This window comes from Schistosoma mansoni, chromosome 2 (assembly GCF_000237925.1).
Source record: "Schistosoma mansoni strain Puerto Rico chromosome 2, complete genome".
NCBI lineage: Eukaryota > Metazoa > Platyhelminthes > Trematoda > Strigeidida > Schistosomatidae > Schistosoma > Schistosoma mansoni.
The window spans coordinates 5,226,752-5,251,910 of record NC_031496.1 but is presented as its reverse complement, the minus strand read 5'-3'; the positions used below and the strand labels follow the sequence as shown (position 1 = coordinate 5,251,910).

Here is a 25,159-nt window from a genome sequence, read left to right as displayed (position 1 = left end):
ACTGCTGAAACATAATATAATAGCATCTACAAAGAAATTGCAGTGAAGAACCACTGCTTTAAGCGCCTGTCCATGGAGTCCAATAGGTTAATATGTGACGAAACTCGACAAACTGTACGACATCCAGTGATATCATGATTCAACTATCTAGCTAGGAGTCATTAGCGTTTCAATTACCCTATATTCATAATAGTTTTGCAAAATGTCAAGTGATTTTAAACGCAGAAATGTGTACCCCACCATTGCAAACAATAAACTTGCCAAGCCCAACAGAGGAGATCCAAATACCAACATGTAGTGTGCCATGTTCAGCTAATTACAAAAACATCATTCCACAATTCTCTGATGATGAAACTTGGCTATTAATCATCGTTTCCAGAGCTAATTTCTAAGGGATCATCGGATAAGCCCACAGTGAGTTCCCATGGATTGTCTTTCAGGGCTAACATCTATAGATTTTCACGAAGCTGTAATGGTGAAAATAAAAGAACCATGAACCATTCCTTAAGATAATGAACTCTCCATCGATTATTCTGCGCCATAATGATAAAAAAAGTATAATAATAGATCACAAAAAATGAAGTTTTTAGGAAAATCAGCTATTTTCAGCCCACTTAAATTACTTCGTATCTCATTCAGTATGTATAAAGAGTTAATATTTTGAAAATAATTTTTTGTCTACTTTTGCTTCAAATCTTTGTTTGATGCTTAGTTGAAGGTCATTTTCAGGACTCGCAAATTTGACGCGGATTCCGTGTTCCTCGTTTTCTTATTGCAATTTTATGCAATTTACGTGTACTTAGGGAGAATGATCAAGAGACCAACAGTTGTAAGAGCTCCCAAAACTTACAAAGGCCGCAAAAATCAGGAAGGTAATGCATACAAAAATTTATACTATATTAGTATGTAAATATGTAAAAAGCTGTGTAAATTTATGTTTTCCAAGCACTCGTCCTTATGATTCTCATTGAGAATTATTTCTACTTTTTTTCCGTAATTTTTAGATGGGTGTTCTAGAGTGGGAAGTGATTTCCAGGCTGAAGTTTCGGAATATGTTGAAAAATTCTCATATGATGACTCACATAATTTATCTCCAAAGGAATTTAGTATTTGGATGCCAAACAAGCAACCTGACCTGCAAGAGCTAAATTCCTACCTTGAGTTTGCTAAGCAGCATCAGTAAGTGAAATTTAACTAATTTTTTTCCAGATACACTCAAGAATTAGCCTTAATATTACTACACTGGCATAACTATAGCATTCCGAAAGCAGTTGATGATATACCCAACTACGTGCCTGTTTATAATAAATGGACGAAAGGGGAGGTTAAGAAATTTCTGAGATGTATTGACTCAAAACCCAGAAAAAATTTTGTCGAAGCTAAAAAAACGGTAATCCCTAGTTATAAAATCTTCAAGAAATTTATACTAAACATTATATAACTGTGGTTTTGACTGGTTTCATATTGACGTAGTTTCTGTCCAAATGTTTCAATCCCAAAGTATTCTAGTGTACATAGCTAGTCACCGGTAGTTTTAATGTATTCTAAACTTTTTGCTAATGCGATTGTTTACATTTCTTAAGTTAGCAGTAGTTTATCTTTTGGAAATTGAGTTTAACTACCTCAACGACTGAAAATTGTACTACACCAAATGATGGTGCACTTTTATATTATTCATTCCTGTGAAAAATATTTTTATTTGTTTCACTTCATATGATTAAGAACATTAGGGTCTCGGTAACTGAACCTTGTGCATGATTTACGATCCAGTTTTTCAAGTCACTATTTAGATAACGAACAATTCATATAATTTTGGCCCTCCTTTCTTTCTCACTCTTCTTTTCAAACATTCATTTACCCCATCCCTCGATAACTTGTAGAGTTTGATTCTTTCCTCTACATTTCCTAGTAAAATCTCCCTACACTTTGCACATGTTGACACAACGTGAATGTTCGTCATGCCGGCATAATCATTTTTAACAGTAGTAAAACATTTAATCCTGGTGTATAACTTCATATCTCTTCATCTACCTCCTTTCTAATTTGTTCAGTCTGTTATCTTGAACATGATTAAGTTCTCGTATGTATATTTTCCAAATCCTGAAATTTATGAGTCTCTTGTGATTTTTGCTGAACAGTACTGTGAAAATTTCATTCTGATGATATCCCTGCAAAAAATATCTCGTCTAATAAAATTGGCCATAATCTCTATTTTTAAGCATGCTTAGTAGTGTTGGTAGATATACTGTATGTGTTGTATAAGAATGTACAGTTACTGTTTTTCAAGAAACAGTAGTTAAAATTACATGTTTGTTTGATATGTATCCCCAGTAGCAAGAATTAAGGGGTTGTGTTGAAAGTCATAAAACATTTCAATCATAAGTTTTAAACTAAGTGGCTATTTTAAGATATTTGGAAAATACGATGAAGACGTGAATCATTACACTTATGTCTTTTACATTGCAGTCAAATAATAAAGTCACTTATTTTGTTTAACCACTCGGCAAGTGTTTTAGAGGATAACTCTACGGAGATCCTTTGTATAACTAGTGTTCAAAAATATTTAATGTTCATAAAATTTTGTGATGGAGTTGCGCTTGTTAAAATTTCCCGTTACTTATCATTTTTAAAGTAAACCTTAGTGTTTAGATTTTGGTATTTCGTTTATAAGACATTTTGCCATAATAATGTTACAGCACTAAAAATAAATAACGGCGATCATTTGGGCAACCACTAAAGTTAGCCTATATGAGTTAGTAGCTTCAGCTCACGACCACTTTTATGTATATATTTTTCTTTCATTACTCCTTGCTTATTATGGTTTCACCGAGAATTAGATGTAAAGAATACATCTCACACCAAATCTACATAATAGCGCATCAGAAATATTCAATTTTAATGGCCTAACAAACTTTTTTACGTTCATAACATACCAACTACCTCTGTAAGGAATAAAATCGATCATTCATCACAACTCTTATATTTAACTGTCCAAGTAAGTTAGTTTTTCAGACTTTTGGTTATTTCTCATTAGTTTACTTTAATGTTCGACTCAGTTAAAAAAGTGGTACGCCGAAAAAGGAATCCAGTTCTAGTAATCACTCTTTTCAACATCATAGAAAGTGAAAATAAGTGAGACCGAACAATAAAATAAACCAGGAAAAACAAAAAAACAGACAAGAAACTGGTGTTTTACTTTTTCCATAGTGACACACTGATTAGATCATATGTAAGTACTTCATTAAAAGCCTCGCCATGGACCAAACACAGCTATCATCTTCAGGCTTTTTAAATTTTGTGTTAGAATGTACCATTCACTGATAATGTAAATAAGTTCGTAAATATCATTATTAACAACATTTCACCAATACAATCCACTATAAATTCAAACTATTCGTATGTTAACTTATTCTAAAAACAGATTGGCCCGGATTACAATATATTTTCAGTATCACTAGATTGTTAAATAAAGCCTTCAAAAGTAAATATCCACTTCAAAAACCGAAGCATAATAACTTGACAAAACACTCAATAGAATATCAAACACAATAATTTAATATAGAAAAGTTATTATTATGATTGTCTAATTACAAATTAACCATCGAGTACATACTTTTGTGCTTGACTTTGTCAGAGGGTTAGTGATACTATCCAGTTGCTTCAACTACACAAGCCGAAGTAATGTTCCAACTTACCAACCCACGCTCAGTAGTTGGTTTCTTGAACCACCAATCTAATACTCGTTAGTATTGTCTTCGTACTTTTGAATTTCAGCCCGAGTTCAAAAATGTAAAACCAAATAACAACCAAAATATCAAGATTCTTCTACCTTTATCAACAAATCGTGTTTAGTTCATCCTAAGAGAAGACTAAAGGCAGGTTTCATTTTCATATTATGTTGCTTTTCTTCCAATATTATTATTATTGTTATCAACCCCTCATAAAGTTTAAGATATAAACCAAATTTGAAGATGACAGTTTCTCTAACAAACAAACAAATAAACTTGATTGTTATTCGTATAGCTTTTAATAAATGAGGTACAAATAACTACAATTTATTTGTACAATAAGCCAAAAGTTTTTCTTAAAACTAATTCTTTTTGTACAAGTATCACTGGCGTTTACAAACGGTAATGTTTCTTAAACACTGAAAGTTCTTACCCGGTATAAAGGGAGTCGACGAAACTCCAACATGACGCTGCCTTGGTCTTGTTGGTAACCATTAGTAACTTTTAGAAATAATCTGGAATAAGTTGTTGAGGAGGTTAGATTAAATAATTACTGTTTGTTAAACAATCTCGTTTAGAAAGTCATATTTTCTGTTGATACAGATTATAAACCATAGCAGTGGTTAATGCTGCCAAATTAGCTTCTCAGTCTAAAAACTACTGTTAAGTTTGACCATATTAGTTCAAACTAATCGACAAGGTATAGTAACAGTTTTATATATCACACCGAAACTTTTCCCACCCTATTAGTGATTCACGCATCATAACAACCGTTTAAAGGAAACAACGTGTTTTAGTCAGTCAGTTACAACGTAGGACCAGGCACATATATGCATAGGTCCAAGTTTCCACACTTCATTAGCTCATTAAGATACACACCAGATTCATATAAGCAGTTACTTCGATGGCAGTAACATATAAAAGAAAGATTGCATATAAGAATACGATATTGGGAGAAAGAATTAGTTCGTAGAAATAAAGGTATAAAGCAATTTTGATCTCACGCTTTAAGGGAATATCAAGAGTGTATACACCTACACCGTTGTGATCGATTCTGAGCCATGTTACCCAGTCTCCAACCATTAGTTGCGATAGTCACATGGACCTTAACCAAGTAGTCTGCATCTACCAACATGGCTAAAACTAGAAGTTAGTGACTTCAAGCACTGACGCCACGTTTTGGTCTGGCCGCTCCTAACTTTCTTCCAACAGTCCCCAACACTAGTTAGCATTGCGCGCCGTGGTAATCGGTTGTTCGGCATGTGTAATACATAGCCCAACCATCTCAGTCGATATAAATTTTCAACCGATATACCATCATTCCCTAGTGCCCTGCATTTAACCTCACTGTTACTTACCCAGTGATCCCAGCAGATGCTGGCAATATTTCTAAGGCATCTGTGATCAAATACTAATAACTTACGAGTATCTTCTACCCTCAATGGCCACGTTTTGCAGCCGTAAAGTAGAACAGAACGAACTACTGCACAGTGCACTTGCCCTTTAATCGATAGACCAATATCTCGCCTTCGCCATAGGTGACCTAGGTTGGCAAAAGCCGAACTAGCTTTTTGAATCCGTGCAGAGATTTCGTCAGATACCGACCCATTAGGACTGATCAGACTTTTAAGATAAGTGAAGTTGTCGACGCATTCGACTACTTCACTTCCTATCCTTAGTTCAGGTGTTGACGCAGGCCAGTTCTGAGGCAAAAACTCTCATTTAGAGGGAGAGAAACTCATCCCAAACATCCTGGCATTGTTGCTCAGTGCTATCAAAATACTATTTTATCAGCGTCTTCACCAAACAGGACTGTCATCTGAGTATTCCAAGTCAATAAGTGAACCTTCTGGTAGCAGATCCATTCCCGAAAATTCAGACGACGAGAACGTTATTTCTAGCAGTAGGTCTATGATGAAATTAGGTAAAAATGGAGATAGTGGACAGTCTTGCCGGACACCACTTGAGGTTGCACAGTCAGATGACAGTTCATCATAAGCTCTGACTCGACTAGTAGTGTTCGAGTAAAGATCCCTCACAACGTTTATGCTTTTCTGAGGTACACGTTTCAATGACACGCACTGCCACAGAACCTCTCGGTCTACAGAGTCAAACGCTGCTTTTGAGCCTAGCAACATCAGGGTCATCCTCGTTTTCAGAACTGCCTATGTGTGACCTCAGTTGTTCCTGGAATCTACATTTGGCTTTCTCGCCACTGAGTTCAACTCTAATGGGTTTTCTTGATGTGGCTTTTCTGCATCCAGTGAGGCGCCAGCAAATGCGGCTCGTATCAGAACATAATCAAAGTCTAAACATGTACTCCAAAACGATCGACAGTCTTCTATCGAGCCTCTCAAACGATGACTGATGGCAATATGGTCTATTTGAGTTCATCGTTGGTTTACTGCAGGTGGTTGTCATGTTAGGCGATGTCTCTTCTTATGCTTACAATTATTACTTGTCACAAATAAACGATTGTCTGAGCATAGTTGCAGCAGACGATTACCATTTTCTGTTCGTTTAGTTGGGATACTAAAATACCCACCTAAATGTCTTTCTGTTTGGTTTAAGCTACCTACCTGGGCATCAAAGTCACCTGCAACAAGTACTATGTCTGATCGCTTAGCTTTTTGAAGTTCATAGAGCTTTCTGTAAAAGTCATCTTTCACTTCATCATGGCTGCAGTCAGTGTGAGCGTAGGTAGAAACCACGAAAAGGAAACGACGTGTATCTCTATCCTTCCGAGTTCTTACGGAGCCGTCTAGCCGAACAGCACATAGATGACTGTTAACAGGGATCCATTCTAATAGTGCTTGTTCTGCCCTCGTACTTAGTGCTATTCCTTCACCCGCTAGTCCACGGGACCTAGCCATCGGGTCACCAGATACACGGAGGGTGTATCTCGTTGGCTCTCCATTCTTGCGAGGTGAGGTCAAGTGAATGACCATACCAGGATTCTGTATGCGTGTTTCGGAGACACAGCATGCACCAGTGGTACGAGGTTCTAGGGTTTTAGCCAAGAAGGCCTGCTGGCCATTTTGACATGGGGTGCGTACTTTGAAGGCTCCAATGTGTAGTTTGGAGCGAGGTTTCAGTAGACCTGAGACAGTGTTTTGCGCACTAAAATCGTTGGCTATGGTGACACTTTAGGAGGAAGTTTAGTGTTGAAAGTCGAGGTGGGAGGAATAATAGGGATTGAAGAGGGAGATCGATTATGGATACAGTAATCTTAAGTGTTGTTAGAGGTTTGAGGACGGGTTTCACTTCCCAGTCGTCCACAACGTGGAAGGTTTCTTCTGGAGGTACCTGAAAAGGGGATCGGGTTAGATTTGGCCTTAGTGACCTGAGAGCGTGACCGCAGTGCCCAAGGGACAACTGCTTGAGGCCGGTCAAACACAACTTTTTTGTGTTAGCTCCGTACTTGTTGGGACCTTACCGTTGGAGACAGAAATCCGTAGGATAAGACATGGTGTACATTTTGAGGGTCTTTCTTTTCTAACTTCACCCCTCCTTGTGGGAGGCAGCATCACTGTTATGCTGGTTGTCTGAAGGAAACACCCTACTGCCGTCACACCTCTGTACAGTCAGCAGCACAACTTCGGACCTTGGGTTTGCTGACTTTAGTCTTACCGTTCTTCAACTAACCTGTCTGATATGGTAGGACTTGGTTCATTACGATAGGCAAGCCCGACCACCACGTCAAGGTAGCACCAACGGTCTGGACGTGTCTTAGTAACCATACTTGGTGTTTTTGCGACTGAATATTTTTCGTTACTTATACTTCTAAGTATAAGTTTACCATTTTTCTAGAATCCTATCATATTTCCAAATTGTTCGGAAGATAACATAACATTTGTGCGTAGTTTACTATTTAGATCTTATAATATTTCATGCTAAGTTTCTTGTTTTTATTCTCGTATAGTGATAACTTTGTAAAATGGCATCGTGTAGCGATTTCCCTAGGTTATATATATGACAAGTAAATTTGTAGGTGCTCACAGAAAGTTGCAACTAACTATCTCTAAAAAAGTGTGCAGTTGTGTTTTTGTAGTCTACAATATTTGGAATTTCAGAAAGTTGATAATCTTCCAGATACAGCATATAAGTACCAATTAGAAATAAATCTTGTTAAATGTACTTTATGAATTCCCGTCGAATATACAAGTATTGAGCAAGCTTAATCATCGCTCGATATTTGGGGGTTAAAATGGAAGATAGTTTAAAGGAAACAAATATTGGTCTTGGAAAACTTACTTCTGAAATTTTCCAGTGTATCTAAAATATATGGCGGCTTTGTGCATGCTTCGACAATATTCTGGAAGTCGCTCACTCAAATCTGCGCTGATAACACTATCTGATATCCCTTAATTTCTGAAAGTCTTCTATTTTAAATCTCTATAAATCTTAATTCCGAACTAAATCATTTTACTGGTAGCTTGTAAGTAAAGGGTGCAATCATTATATTGTAATTATTTGCATCTTTTAGATGGACTCAGTGTTTATTTTAGTTCGAGCAGAATTGTACTTTTCTGGAGTTTTATTTAAGCTACCCTAGTCTCGTTTAGTTTTTCTCAGGCTAATCTGGTTTAAATAAGTTATAGAAATTCAGTCAAACTCAACGTAAAACCTGGCACATATGTACACCAGTTTAAGTTGCTATACCCTATTAGCACAGATAGATGAAATCAAAGTAAATTCTGGAGCAGTAGAGGTAGTAACAGTATTAATGGTAGTAGAAGAGTTTACGTATCGAAGAAACGATTCAAGAAAATATGTTTGGTGAAATAAAAAAGTTCCTCAGTAGTTTAGAAACTGGGGCAAGAGAGATCGTGAATGTACCTGTGCCATTGCGAATGATTCTGAGCCATGTCATTTAAAGTCCTCTATTCCTGGTTACGGTAATCACCATACAAGTAGTCTACACCTACCTACATGGCTCAGTTCAATAGTCGGTGTCTTCATGCACTGATGGTATTATTTTGGTCTAGCCGCTCTTATCCCCACCCTACTTTTACATCAGTGATCATCGGGCCTTGAGGTAGTCCGTGGATGGAAATGCATAAAAAATGTCTTAATCGTCTTAGTCGATAAAGATCCAGTACCTCGTCATTCGGTTCGCCATATCTAACTAGTAGTCTACGTTTAACCTCAATTGCTTATTTGATGGTCTCCAAATATGTGAACAATGCTTCAAAGACACCTGTGATCGAATACCTCCTATTTTTAAAAACACAGCCATCAAGTAAAATGTAACTAACTGCTGCGTATTGAGGTTGTCCTTTAGTTGATAAATGAATCTCTTGACTACGCTACAAGTGATCTAAGTTGTCGAAAGCCAACCGAAATTTCTTCACCAACCCACCAGGCCTAATAAGACTTTCAAGATAAAGTTGTGATCGACACCCTTGACTATTTCACTTCCTATCATTAGTTCAAGCGTTGATGCAAACCATTCCTGAAGCAATATTTTCCATTTAGATTGAAAGAAACGCATCCAAAACATGCTTGGCTTGTTGCTTAGAACTGTCTGGAGACTGGATTTTCTTAGCGTCTTCACCAAACAGGACTAAATCATCTGCGTCAACAAAGGAATCTTTTGATAGAAGATCAATTCCAAACAAATTAGGCTATGAATGTGTTGTCTCTGAAAAAATATCTATGACGAGGTTAAGGAAGAAAAGGTAAGGTGGAAAACCCTGAAGAACACTACTTGAAGTTATCTAACCCGATGACAGTTCGCCATAGGCTCTGATCCAGCTAGTAGTGTTCAAGTAGAGAACCTGTGCAAGAATTACGTAATTCTTTGGCATTTCTTTCAGTAACAGAGTATCATAAAACCTATCAATCTATAAAATCAAATGTAGCCTTAAGGTCGAGAAATACGACAGTGGTTGAGAGTCAGTAGGTATGTCTGCGTTCCAGGACCTGGCGAAAGGTGAATATTTGGTCTACCCATTGTAGAATAACTGGGTTATACCAACTACTCCAAAATGTATGATAATAATAGTGATTGGAAGAGAAGCTTTAATCTCTTCAACTTACTTACTTACTTACGCCTGTTACTCCCAATAGAGCATAGGCCGCCGACTAGCTTTCTCCAACCTACTCTCTCCTGGGCCTTCTTTTCTAGTTCTATCCAACGTTTGTTCATTCTTCTCATGTCTGTCTCTATTTCTCGGCGTAATGTGTTCTTTGGTCTTTGGTCTTCAGCTCTAAATGTAATTACTGGTATTAACGTTAGATGGACACCGATAAAGAACTAAATAATATGTGTGGTTAATAGAGGATTATTATAGGATAACCTCAGCGACTTGATCTCCTCTACATATGCACCATGAGTTGTAGTTCGAGGCTTCTAGAGTTTGTTCTGTTCCAAACAAAATAGTAGTGTAGTTGTTCCAATAACAATTCAAAATTCTACAACAAAAAATAGATTTCCTATTTGATTATAAATCAATTGAAAACAATATCATTCAATTACGTATCGAACTATTATGTGAAGATATCATCATAAATTTAATGTCTGAGTATGTTTCTGTGCTAGAAATGACCGGTTTCATACATTTTTCAAATAATCTAAACGGAATATAATACAGGGATTTCTGAGAGCTGTTCATATTGCTTAATCAGCTATAGGCTTATTACTAATATATCACGTATTCTTCTCCAGTGGGTGTCATTTACGGGAATTAATTAAAATTTGCATAAGTATTACACAACTTGACATTTTCGAAGGAGTTCCCATTTCACACATAAAAGCTTTATGTCACGTTATATTTATAGTTTAGTAGTGCATATCAACTGATTTAATGGATAAAATACTTCAAAGATACTAAAAAAATATTTTCAAAGTAAATCAGCGTCTAAACTACCTCGATTCTCAATTTATGTTCCAAAGTAATTTACTGATCATAAATATCTATTAGAACGGTGTTTTGTACAATATCCTTACTCCCACTAGTACTATCTCTAATAATGTGTTCGTTCTTCCTTTTGATTCGCGAATTCTTTAAGATAATGCAGTTTGGATATCAGTCATAAATTTACAGCTTATTAAACACATTTTTCTGCTTAATAGTATGAAATTTGAATTTTGCTATAACATTAATGACAAGTGAATATTAAGAAATTGTTTGACATTGGTCGTCACTTTGTTTACTTATATGTTCCATTAGTTACTTAATTCAAGTTAACTGTTAACTGAAGTAACTAAAATATTTCAAAAGAACAAGCATTTTATCGACGGTTGATTTTTTCCAAATACATTAGGGCTACATTCATCATGTCATTATTGGGAAAGTTAAACTTGAACATAAGTTCCATGTTTGTAAATCAAATTTAACTCGCATCGGGTAATTCATAAATCATCTTGACAGTTTAATTTTTGTAACTGAAATTGGTGATAACATGTTGTCGATTTACAATGTCACATAAATTGCTAATCAACCGTATTGAAATGAAACAAGGATGCAGATACAACCAGCTGACGAGTCCCGAATAGGACGAAGCACACGTCGTGGATTCCACTGCTAACCACCATCCATCCATCTTTGCTCATAATGTTTGTAGCTTAAGGCAATATTGAAGCAATCCGTACAGGATGCACGTATGTCAATAAGAGACTGATCAATTGACGTCCTAAACATTAATGGGATGATTCAAACAACCAATATAAAATCAGTTACTATATTGTCTTAACTTTTTAGTACTGTAAAGTAGATTCTATTTATCATCATGACGATGCAAAGTAGTCTTTTGAAAACGTGTGTACTAATATAATTAGAATATAACTTTACTGAACTATATGTGTACACGTATTAAAACAAAATGGTTTACAAACAATGAATCTTTTTGTAAGAAATTTGTGTATTATAAAAACACTCACTGTAAGTATTCAGATATCGGTTAATTACTTGACAATCGCTGGAGTTTTTAAAAGACCAGCGCTATTTATATTTTTCTACAAGTACAGTTGTCTTTTTGACAAATTACTTGCCCGTTTGAAGAAAATGAAAATTTTACTCGCTTTTCACTGTATATTTTACACATTTAACATGGTGATGTTTCACTATAAAGCGTTTTTTATCATGTTGATTCAACCAGAACTTGTGTCTACGTCATTTCTGTGCATCTGAAACGTCTAAACCAACGTTTTTTTTTAAAAATTTGGACACTTAGTTCTTGTAAGGTTTTAACAGTTATTGTTTGGTAGACTTCATAAGGTTTATGCGAAAATGCACTTGTATAAGGATTTTTAATAGTTTTGACAATGTTACTCGCTTGTACGAAGTTTATTTGCTTTTAAATCTGACTGTTGCTTCATCACAAAAATCAGATGTAAATTATCATGTATATATTAACAGTCTGCTTTTTATGAGTTTTCAATATTAACATTTATATATTTGAACACATAGACATTTGTACAAAGGGGTACCAAGGTATATATGCCCCACACAAAGAAGTTATCATTAAATTTGCGTGCGGGCTCGGATAATCCCTGGGTCCCCAAACTGAAGCAGACGATTTTCTTAGAGACCCACTCTTCTAGCCTTTGATCTAGAAGTCTAATCCACAAGGTAGTGGAGCAACGCTAGGTGATACAGTGCGATGATAACCGGTGGTCAAAAACAGGTCCATACACCATTTGTTCTCTGAGGATCCTGGAGCTCATGTACAACACTGATTTGGAATCAGCGTTCCCCAACTCTACTTAGTGGATGCTGCGTACCCACCAACCCGGCTTAAGTGCCAGATATTCGCTTTTAGTCCTCCCAATTTCGTAAACTATACGTCTGCTGCGGGAAGGTATTGAGAAACGCGATTGAAAGGAAGGCTATCTGAATGATCGTATTCGCTGTTAAAAGTATTTGTATAACTTTCGATGACAGATTCATCTTTTATACCAATTTTCGTCTCCTGTGAAATGTCAACTATAGTTATGTAGTAATAGCTATCTAGTTACTTTTATATTACAGCAATAAGATTTTTTTGATCATTCTTTTTGTATTTTAGTTTACTCATGTTATTGATAAACGTTTAAGATTTTTATAAACTAGGGGAGAAAATATACGAGAATGTTCTTAGCATGCTAGCGTTCATTAGAATTAACGAATTGTTAACTGTTGAAATAAACGTTCAGCAGAGATCAAGCACTTCAGGTATATATATATTAGTGTACTTATTCATTTTAGTGGAAAAAGTACAAGTTTTGCATTTATTAAGGTTTCTATAAAAGTTCCACATGATGAAGTAGCCTGTGTTTTGAAAATCCATTTTATTTCTCATTGCTCATGGTTCTTTGTGTTCTTGTTTAAACTTGTTTTCTACAAGTATCTTTTCAAAATGCATTAGCGGTGTCTTATGTCCTGTTTTTGTTAATGATTTGTCTACAGCTATTTATGTTAAGGACAGTAAGATTAAATATTCACTCCTTTTGTTGATGTTAATAAGCATAATTTATTGACCTCTGCTACTTTTATCAAACCAGCAGGAAAGTTTATGCGAATAATAAGATGAAAACACTATATACAATTACATGGTTAGTTTCTAAAGTGATTGAGCTTTTCAGTAAGATACATTCATAAGTTTGCTTTTATCATAAAATAATCTTTACCGACGGTAACCATAACAGTATTTGGTTTGCTTGGGATTATTGTGAATGCTTTAAAATTAGCACTTTCCTTATTTCTTCGGATGTTACTGTTTTATTCAGTGACTTGTAATTCAGTTTTGGATTATGCATCTAGTATATCCTTATCGCAATCAATATCAGCCGAACAACAACAGAGAAAACCAAGGCACAAGCTGAATACACAGAAGTAAACAAGCAAATGAAGAGGAGCATCAGAGCCGACAACCGTAAATATGTTGAAGATCTAACAGTGACGGTGGAAAAGGCTGCAACAAAAGGAAACATGAGACTACTGTATGACACAACAAAGAAGCTCGCTGGAAATTACCGTAAACCAGAACGACCGGTGAAAAGCAAGTAAGGCAAAGTAATCACCAACATTGAAGAACAGAGAAACAGGTAGGTAGGGCGCTTTAAGGAACCCTTAAATCGACCACCCCCACTGAACCCACCCAACACCGAAGCAGCACCCACGGACCTCCAAATCAATGTTGGCCCACCAACAATTTAAGAGATTAGCATAGCCATCAGACAAATCAAGGGTGGCAAAGCAGCAGGACCAGACAACATTCCAGCAGAGGCACTGAAAGCAGATATAGCAGTAACTGCAAAGATACTCCACGTTCTCGTTTCAGCAAGATTTGGGATGAAAAACAAGTACCAACAAACTAGAAATAAGGACTTCTGGTCAAGATACCAAATAAAGGCGATCTCAGCAAGTATGATAACAACAGGGGCATTACTGTTCTCTGAATACCAGTAAAAGTCTTCAACATGGTATTGTTAAACAGGATGAAGGACTCCGTAGACGCCCAACTTCGAGATCAACGGGCTGGATTCCGTAAGGATCGATCGTGTACAGACCAAATCGCAACTCTACGGATCATTGTGGAACAATCAATTCGATGGAATTCATCACTCTACATCAACTTCATTGACTACGAGAAAGCATTTGACAGCGTGGACAGGACAACACTATGGAGGCTTTTTCGACACTATGGCGTACCTGAGAAGATAGTCAATATCATACGGAATTTCTATGATAGATTAAACTGCAAAATCGTACATGGAAGACAGCTCACTGATTCGATCAAGGTAAAGATCGGTGTCATACAAGGTTGCTTTCTCTCACCCTTTCTCTTTCTCCTGGTGATCGACTTGATCATGAAGACGTCAGCATCATGAGGAAAGCACGAGATACTATGGACAGCCAGGATGCGACTAGACGGTTTAAACTTCACAGATAATCTGGCACACACGCAATGTAAAGTGCAGAAGATGACCATTGTAGCAGCAGTAGGTTTCAGTATACACAAAGAGAAAAGCAAGATTCTCCAATACAATACAGCATGCACCAATGAAATTACACTTGACGGAGAAGCTTTTGAGGATGTGAAAGCCTTAACATATCTGGGCAGCATCATTGATGAACATGGTGGATCACATGCAGATGTGAAGGTGCGGATCGGCAAAGCAAGAGCAGCATATTTACAACTGAAGAACATCTGCAACTCAAAACAATTGTCAACCAACACCAAGATCAGAATTTTCAATACAAATGTCAAGACAATTCTACTGTATGGGACGGAAACCTGAAGAACTACGAAAACCATCATCTAAAAGATACAAGTGTTTATTAACAGTTGTCTGCGCAAAATACTTCGGATCCGTTGGCCAGATACTGTCAGCAACATTCTACTGTGGGAGAGAACAAACCAGATTCATGCGGAGAAAGAAATCACGAAGAAGCGCTGGAAGTGGATAGGACACACATCGAGGAAAGCACCCAACTGTGTCACAAGACAAGCCCTCACTTGGAATCCTGAAGGCCAAAGGAGAAGAGAAAGACCAAAGAACACATTACGCTGAAAAATGGAGACAGACATGAGAAGAATGAACAAACGTTGGATAGAACTAGAAAGGAAAGCCCAGGACAGAGTGGATAGGAGAATACTGGTCGGCGGCCTATGCTCCATTGGGGGTAACAGACGTAATTATGTAATATCCTTATTAGCTGATAGTTTAAGTTGTTAGGATTCTAACTATATTTAATTGTATACCATTTTATACAAAGTTTTTTTATGACCGAAAATCTAATTTATGCTAGCGCTCAATATAAAGGATGAGTAGCAAATGGAATTCATTTTCTTGATGTTATGTAGACATATTTCACTAAATAATCTGTTGCACATTCAATCACTTCATCTTCACATTGATTCTTGTGTGAATGCCTTATGCATTCTTCTAATGTCACTTAATAACCACAGATTGTTTCGTAGAATGATGAGATTATCAGGCCTTCTTTGTCATGTTAGCTTCTTTAATGCAGTTCTGTGACACAACTATGAATATCTAGTCTTTTCATTTGGAGAATCACTTGAATTTTCAGTGACAAGTGGAAGTATTTTAATTGAGCGTTTACAGTTCATTTGTCAATGGTAAATAAGACGTGCTTTAGATATCTTTGTTACACTCTGGAACTATCGGTATTTGAACGTTTTAAGTTCAAGGTGTTTTAAACGATATCAAGGTGTATGGTTGATAAACATTTGTTGATTCTGGGTTTATTCAGTTTTTGTAGACAATTGAATAGTAAGCAGAAATTATTGCTAGGTTATTTCATACATATAATACTTTCAGTTTGTTAATTTTCACTTTTGAAGGCACATTTTTTCTAGATAAATTAAATTTTATCATTATGTTATAAAGGTCTATGCGTTTTTGTACGTAAGAGTTTATTTTCCGTAATCTAAATTGTAAACTAACTGTGATCCTAATTATTTGCATTGAGTTTTCAAATGCTAATTATTTACAAATGTAAAATGATCACTAACTCTGTATATATAAGTTAAAAATATCTAGGAACCAATAGTGCAATTTTCTATGTAGATTTATATAAGTAATATAACAAATATCTAAGTAGTACATACCACTAAACATTTAACCTAATATTCATTTGAAGAAAAGTCCTTCAAGTTACGTAAATAATCATGGGTTCCTTCTTTTAAATAAAGTTTTGTGCGGCAAGACTTCAAATAATTCACTTTACATTACCACTTTTGAGTGTGCATGAAAAGTAAATTGTCAAATTGTATTTCATCTTTCTTATGATACTCGACATATTTGTTATTTGAGTAAATTTTTATGTGATTACTTATAAAAATTCTCTATATTCACGTAATCAGTCCCACTTACTGGACTTTTATTGAAATTTTATTCAAAGTAACCTACGGATTACGAATTTTTTGGGAACTTGATGGGTTGTTTATATGTATTTCAACAGACAAAAAACAATAACTCTAAAAAATGAACATCGGATTTTTTTTCTTCCTTAGTAGTTCATTTTAGATTCATGTAGTACTTTCAAACTGATAAACAATCACGAGAATTACTGGTCAGTATTTTTGAATGAAACGCATACCTAGGAGTTTAGAGCTTGATAAATATTCTTCTAATCCTCATGGATATATTCATGACGTGGATTTTTTGCTGGAACGAACTTCGTGAAGTGTTGAGACTACGTTTTGTAATATAATTCCAGCCTACTTTTTTGTTTATAAGTAGGCAAAATGTTTTACCTTTCATATAAGAAATTTCATCTAAATCTGATCGAATAGTTTCACAGTATTTGGGCGCCGAGTTGATTTGAGATATCAAAAAGGAAAAATGTATTTGTAAAATATCACCAAATGAATTTGAAGTAAATCCAACGTTTCGCCTGACAATCTCGTACAAGCTTTTTCAAGGAAATATAATCAAACATCAAAATTATCGAATATAAATAGGTACATGGTTCTGTGGTTCATTGTACACTAAATAGGTCATCCAATCAACGTTAACGATGTTTAAAGTAGGTATTTGTATCGATGTGTAAGAGACGTGTGGTATGAAAGAATGTATTTGTAACTAAATGTTTGTTATTTTATTGTTCAAATTAATTGTTTAGCATATTCAGATAAGACAGCTGATTGGAACCGTTGAATGTAATTGCTGTTATTCAGATAATAAGAGATAGATAAAATGAAATGAGGAGTTCAGGTTTATTCATTAATTATTATTTGTCATGGGACATCTAATTGCATCCCATCTCTCCTAATATTACTGTTTGGATTTCTGTATATGTGTAGGGCTTAGGCTGTTAGTCTCTCTTTGTAAGAATTAAAGCCTTTTTGAAGGATTCTTGTGCCATTGAAATCAACTGTATGGCCCGATTCTATCGATTGTAATGCTATCGCCGACTTGTTCTCGAGTTTTCTTACATCACCTGAGGATTTAGGAATGTGCTTTAAGCATTGTTTGTGTTCCTTCACCCTCATATTCAGTTGCCTTGATGTTTCATCTACATACGTTGCATTACAGTCACTACATCTGATTTCATAGACACAATTCTGTTGTTCTTCTTTTTGTATTGGATCCTTAATTCTTACTAGTTTTGATCTCAGAGGATTTTTGTTCAAAAAAATACTCTTATATTTTAAAGAGTTAGAGTTCTTCTGATCTCTTCTGAAATACCTTTACGATATGGGATCACCACTTTGTTAAGCTATTCTTTTTACTTAACTTTTTTATTAATAATGCCGTTTTTTCTTCGATCTTAATTATTCTCTTTATAAAATCCTTCGGATAATTGTTCATCGTTAGAGTTGGATTTACTTCGAATTCATTCGGTGAGGTTCTACAAATGCATTCTTCCTCTTCAATATTTTACCTTTCGTTATTAGATTTAAATAACACTTAATAAAACATTTTCTACCCATGTTTTTGTTCATTTTTTACATCTAATTACATATTGCGTTCATTTTGATCATTAATATATATTTAGGCGGTTATATTTGTTCTACTACTGTTGCCGTTTCTGATGAGTTGAAATGTTTACGAGTTAGTTTTATAATTTTTTACTAGTCGAAAATATAGTCATTATTGGTCTTTTAGATATTTATTTATAACTGGAAAACATATTTCACTTTAAAAAATACTTTTTGATTCGTATTACTTTATGTGTGAGATTCTTTCAGTTTTAGAACTGACATGCTAGAAGTTGTTATCTTCCATTGTCCTTGTATCACAGATTTTCGTCTCCTCACTCTCACATTATTTACTTCTGAGTATCCTTTTGTTCTAACAGTACGATAGTAAAGGGACTTAGTACAATCATCCATTTTTTATCTGTTTGGCATTTAAAATAAAGATTAGGCTCTATATGGATGAAATATGATTTCAAAGGATTTTATTTATTGATGATTGTAAATTCTGTTTATTTGCCGCAATCCTTCATTTGTATCCCTTTATTATTTTGTTACATTAATTCAGCCCGCATATACATAGTGATATTCAATGTGTAATGTACGTGAGCTTTAAAAGTAATGATGTAAAATACCTTTAATATTTAGATTGGACTATTTTGTGTGATAATAAATCTAAAGACTTTTTTATACTTTATGAATTAGACATTTGACAGTATAACGATTCATTTTAAGTTAATAAACCTGTTACTCTTTAACCAATTATAAGGATGGATATTAGGGAGATGGTTACATCATATTGTCAGATTTCTTCATATCATGAAGAACAGACATACTAGTTTGTTTAGTGTTAGTGAATGTTATTACTAGTGTTACGTATATTACTTGTCATCGAACTATATTCTTTTTTCTCCTCCCATTAATCGTAGCAGTTAATCTAATCAACTACAATTTCATGCCCAAAGTAAAGTAGCCTAGTGCTTAGCTCTGCTACAATTCTGCTAATCATGTTTATCATTCGGAAATTTCAGTAGTTTGGTTTCTAGGTTGTGAACTAGTTAATGTCAGTATACCTCAATTGTATTAATGTTGTGACTATGTTTACAACTCGTTCTAAACCATCTGTAATCAATAATATTTCCAACTGTCACAAGAAACTTATGGTAATTCATCTGAATTTCTTAAATTTACTACAGGTACCTGGACGACATATGGGCGATATATGTGCTTTGTATTATTCTATTGCTGCTCCTTTCAAAGCAAGAACAAGGAATAAATATCACAGTGAATTAATTGAACAATGCTTTTCTCGAGCTGTTCGAAACGGTTTAGTTACATGTCGTTGGGCGAAATCTTCATCTCCTGGAAACATGCAAATTAATGGCCGGAGATTCGGACTAACCGAAGATCCTTTGGAGCGGGAAATCGAATCGTATTTAGTGAATTTAATTGGTGCTTCAAAAACAGCTCACTTACTTGGTAAAGAGTTGATGTCCACGCCATATCCTTTCCAAACTTCAGATAATCAAATTTCCCCGTCAAAATCTGCACAAGATGTCTCTTCATCTTCTCCGCTGCGAACTGTGCCATATTCAGTTGGACGAGAAAATGAATCAAGTTCGCCCACTGTACCTCTGTCTACCAATACTTACCAGACAAGCAGTTCTGAAGCATCTTCACAGATTGGCAGTGAATCAGTTAGCCGAGGAAAGTAAGTACATTTCTAATTTCACTTATGTGCTATTATTAAGCTGACAGTGGACAGTATTTGCAAATTTTCGTTGGGTTCGCATCATTTCATGGTAAAAATGTAGAACGCCGTTATAAACACATTTAAAGACAAAGAACATAATCATATGACATCACCCTAATAACAGGCCTTTTTATATGTTACTTCCTTGTGCGAAAGTATAAAAATGTATGGGCTAGAAATGTAAATTTTCAGCGGATGACAAACACTTTAAAATCGTTTTTGATGTAGCCAGTTATATGAAATTAATTTTTGCAAAAATCGTTTTTTTATAACTTAGCTAATTGTTAAGGAAGAATCAGATTACCACTGTATAACAAATACTTTGTCTTCAAGGAACTGGTTTTGTCATCTTATGTAACATGCTAATCAAAGTCTAAGAAACAATGTAACGTTATTATTAGTCCTTTATCGTACTATTGATGGTCCTTATAAGCTTCCATGTAAGAATCGATAAGTCATGAGATTAAGATCATGCACAACGCGTATTAGTATTTCTCATGATAATTTTTTTGTCTATTACCGTGACGAAGCCTAATTTAAATCAGTAAAGTTTATACTTTGGATTACTTTTTCCCTTGTTTTTCTTCAAGTACCTTGGCTTTTCATCAAGATAAAAGCCCGACCATATTTGTTTATGGTATTTTTCAACCATCTGAATGTTAACTGGAACCATAAAATCATAGCGTTATGTTTTTATTTGTGATGTACCAGCCAAAAAATACAAATTTCATAGGTTTGATTTTAGTAATATATGAAAAGATTCATCCCTAAAGGAATCTTCAATAATGATGTATCTTCAATGGTTGTTAGACTAACAATCATTATTGATAAATACTACTTCCAGATTAGAATACTACATAAAAACAAATCATTTATTTCTGTCCATTTTCAACATTTAGTAGTCAGTTTATTACAAGATAGCTTGTCAGTTTAAGTTGTTTTAGTTCAAAAACATAAAAGACGTACGAAAATGAATAAGAACACGGACTATATAAGCAGATAGTAAACAAACGAGTACAGGAAAACATAATGCTCGATATTCAAGAATAAAATTAAAAACTGAATGTGTTTGCTTCACTAGTATAGGGTTGTGGAGATTGAGTTTTTTTTATTGAAATCATGAACCGATCAATGTTAGCGCACCATTTCAAACCTGGATGCACTGGATGACTGTCTCGTCCAATGCGCATCCATGATCCTGCACGCGGGACTCGCACTCAGAATCCGTCTCGCGCGAACTTATCTCTTTTCCATATTAAACATACGGTCAGTTTTACTGCATTCAGTCCATGTTCACAGTAGTATCTTACTGAATAGTTACATGCGGTCTAGGGGTTAAAGTCCCGCTACGATACCGAAAGTTCTGGATTCCATCCTCGGTGACGTCGTGAATACTCGCTTCTGAGGAGTCACATACATCTATCCAGCGCTTCTTCGTCCCTGATGTAAATTATAATAACCAGATGTTAAACTAATTGTTTCTATTTCGAAAGATTAATACATAACATCATATTAAGAACTATTTTCATGATAAATCTTCCAAAACAATCATATAACTTATCCAAAGTTAGGATTTTTACAGATTGTACAAAACATTTTTGAAATTCGGGTTATTTTCTACAAGTTTAAAACAATTAGTCCCTTTTTTAACTTTGAATAATGCGCTGAAAAGAAGGTTATCAGAATTGTATGATAAATTTGCATATTACATTTCGAACAATCTGATCACACATATACTTGTTCAGACATGATCTATAAAATATACGCTACAAGTCTACATAAAGATTCACTATTCGTCTCACTTATAGATATTTTGCATAAATTGATAGACATCATTTGAAAAAAGCCTCTAAAATTAGCTAAACAAATCTGATTGTCCAATAAGATACCATGCTGATAAGAATTATTTCCATCAACTTCATCGAATAGCAAATGAGTAAATACCAATTGAAACAAATTTATTCAGTTAATAATTTTATATAATACAGGTCTATAATGTGCTTCACATTTAATTTATTAACTAATTTAACTCAGTTAATTTGATTTGTAGTTGTTTGTATTATCCCGCTGTTGATATTATGACTGAATTTCGATTAATCTTACTTAGCATATGCTCATCCTGTGCGGATTTTCTCGATATGGTTATTACTTCACAAGTTTATGTAGATTGGATGGAATATGGGTACTAAGGGAATCCAGGATGCGCGCTTCGTCTAACCTACGAGTCCACTACCAGTCATGTTCACCTACTTTATAAAAGATAATCTGTACATTGAACACTTAGTTGAATATGATCGATAATCACAATATTCTTTATCTACTCGTAGTATATGGTTATAAAATATTCAGTTGATTGCATTCTTCTTACTATACCGTAAGCTATCAATTTACATAAGTAAATCTCAATTTGAATAAGTTTTGTCAAATTTGTTCAGTGTATATATAAGATCCGTTTTTTGGTGGTTTCATTTAATCACAATTGAAAGACTCAATTTTCAAGTCGACACCATCGTGTGTTGTTTCTCCTATGTTATTCCAGAAATAATCGACATACTCTTCCAAATGGAGCGTATTATGATCATGATGAATTTATGGCATTTTTAACTATGTCCAACGATCAATTACTTCATGAAAAAGAAACAGATCTAGCTGATTTAGAGCGAATTAAAGAAGAACTATGTGAAAAAAACGAAGTGAGTATATTTTTCTTGTAATATTTTGATATATATATATATATATATATATATATATATATATACCTTCGTTTCATACGGAATTTTCTCCGAATTACCATAGTTTTGTTTTATAATGATGACATTGTAGTGAGGTATTTTTATGACTAGGTTCGGGGATTATACTTCTTAGTATAACGTTATTACAATTTGCTTAGTTTTTCGTCTAATAATATTCTCTTTTTTTTCTATAGAACCTATGACTCAACGTTTAACGCATTTAACTGTTATCCATTAAATTGCATTTTCAAACCCGATTCCTTTTTCCGTTTCTCCAACCGGTTAGTATTACTCATCCTCAGATTTAAAGTGTCGCTTGTTAGAAATATCTAAATATATCGTGTCATAAAAACTAATTTAGACGCTTTATACAGCGTTATTTTAATAGTTAATAAACTCAACTACAAATCATTGAGTTACCTCATGTTGAAAGCCCGTTCTGTAAATTTAAATTTGGACACCCAAGTAACTCCAGCTCAAACCTTAGAAACAAATTTATTTTTGATTATTCAGTTTTTCTATGTTATAACTATTTGATATCGATTGAGTAGTATTAATACTAAAATGGAAAAGCTTACATTTGTTTTCCTTATTAAAAATGTTCAAAAAACTGTTTAATCCATTTTTTGTCGTTTACACAAATGGTATATAAATTTTTTATCTCTGTACTTCTATACACATTTCACCATTTCTATCAAATATTAGATGTATCACTGATATATAACGTAGAATCTTGCATATGTGTATATCGGTTTATTTCTACTCTAGTTATAAAGTTATTCACCGGTGAAGTTAATTGAAAGTTAATGATTTTGTCAAATTTATCAGTAATATGAACATTTTCTACTTGTCTTATCCCAGATGTAATCAACAAAATACATATTTTAATGATTCGTTCTTAGAGTTACCTATAAAATAAATTTGTTCAGAATAGGGACCACCATCAGTTTTACTGTACACGAAGATCATCGGTCATCCTTTTTGCAGTACATAAAGTTTTTAACACATCTTTTAAAGATTTTTCTTAAATTTATGATAACAAATAATGCAATCATGTGCAACTTGGGTTAATTTATCGGAAACTACAATTACCATGTGTTACCATTTGGTAGCCCAGTCCTTGTTAGATTTGATGAGGTCTAGTCAGAATTACTAGAATAATATCTTCATATTTAGCGTTTGTTGATACCTCACCTATAAGTTTTGTTTTTTAACCTGAAGAAAGCCTATACTACTTATGAAACGTTTAGCACTTAACTACTCCAGGCCCAGTTGACCTTCTGTTAGTATGTCAAAGGATACGATGTAAGTTTTACTGTCCCACAGTATTCATAATTGTAGACTCATCTCGCTGATTTATCAGTAACCATAAAGCTTAGTCTGACAATTTCCAGTTCATTGCCTTAAACTATTTAACATGGGCATACGTGATCTCACATTATAAATGAAAGATTTTAGAAACAAGAGAGCTGTTTACATAGTGTTATGGTGGAGGATTTCATTGATTAATGAGACGAAATTTTAATCGTCAATATAAATGAAGGGAATGCTGATCGATCGATGATGTATAATGATACGACACGCCCTAGTGATGACTGTTCACGAGAACTAGTTGTTGATCTAATCCTCTAATAAGTTAAGACCAAAAACATGATCACTAATCAGAGGAGGCTTTCATGTAATAAAATGTCATGCTTATAAACAAAGTATTAATACAAAAGAAAATGTTAAGTGCGATTGTCATCCGCTCCCTTATCTGTTAAGACCTGATTGTTAAGCCTAGTTCTTTGACATCCTATCGCATAGATAAACATGACTTATCTAATTTCTCCATGTACGTTCTCAAACTTTAAACACACTATTGATAGTAAAACTCTTACTAAACAACGCACTTCTCAATTCTGTCATAAAAACGTACGTGTGCAGTAATCGTGATGTACTTTTAATAAGAAATCCATTATGTATAAAATCGATAAGTACACATATTAGTACACATTTACCAATATACCCAGAATCTTAGTCTCATTGTCATCACTACAACGTATTGTTCCAAAATTTTGAAAACACTATCAACAATGGCTTTATTAATTTGTTCATTATTTCTGGATTTGAATTTCCAACTATCAGTCTATCTAAATGACACGATAACTAATTAAAATTTCATAACATCCTTCTTAGAAGTAATACCAAGTGATTGTTGGTCGATTTATTCCATGTGCCTCATATAACCTAAAATCTTTGTGAAATGAACTGGAAACAGTGTTATTACAAAATTCTACTAAAAATCACACCATTTTACTCATTACCGTTAAATTGTTTCATTCGTATGTGCACATAAATCATATCATAAATCAAATGTAAATTATTTTATATCTTTCTGTAACCATAAACATTTTATTATGATAATGTGCACTCCGAACCCTATAATAATTAACTGAAACACATGATCAATACTTAGCAAAAGATAATATTGGCCTTAATTATGTCACAAACTTTTTAATACACTGAAAGTAGTAGAGCTAAAAACATAACATCCTCGACAAATATATATATATATATATATATATATATAT

General features: G+C 34.3%; 3 protein-coding genes across 3 annotated transcripts in view; 2 read left to right on the top strand and 1 right to left on the bottom strand.

Annotated features, from left to right (window-relative positions):
• Positions 1-808: 808 nt before the first annotated feature.
• Positions 809-1,441, top strand: Smp_178800 (putative rest corepressor (corest) protein; the record flags this gene model as incomplete). The annotated part of the gene is made up of 3 exons (XM_018795433.1): positions 809-872; positions 1,005-1,179; positions 1,210-1,441. The coding sequence occupies 3 exons, from the start codon at positions 809-811 to the stop codon at positions 1,439-1,441; spliced, it is 471 nt and encodes a 156-aa protein (XP_018649746.1).
• Positions 1,442-19,198: 17,757 nt separating this feature from the next.
• On the top strand, positions 19,199-22,824 carry Smp_152080 (hypothetical protein; the record flags this gene model as incomplete). Its single annotated transcript, XM_018795432.1, has 4 exons — positions 19,199-19,264; positions 19,298-19,812; positions 22,394-22,551; positions 22,781-22,824. The coding sequence occupies 4 exons, from the start codon at positions 19,199-19,201 to the stop codon at positions 22,822-22,824; spliced, it is 783 nt and encodes a 260-aa protein (XP_018649745.1).
• A 711-nt stretch (positions 22,825-23,535) lies between these two features.
• Smp_152070 (hypothetical protein) overlaps positions 23,536-25,159 on the bottom strand; it is a gene marked incomplete at both ends in the record, with an annotated part of 3,783 nt that continues 2,159 nt past the window's right edge. Inside the window, one exon of the mRNA XM_018795430.1 lies at positions 23,536-23,563. Within this exon, the coding sequence (XP_018649744.1) occupies positions 23,536-23,563 (28 nt within the window). The remainder of the gene's footprint in view (positions 23,564-25,159) is intronic.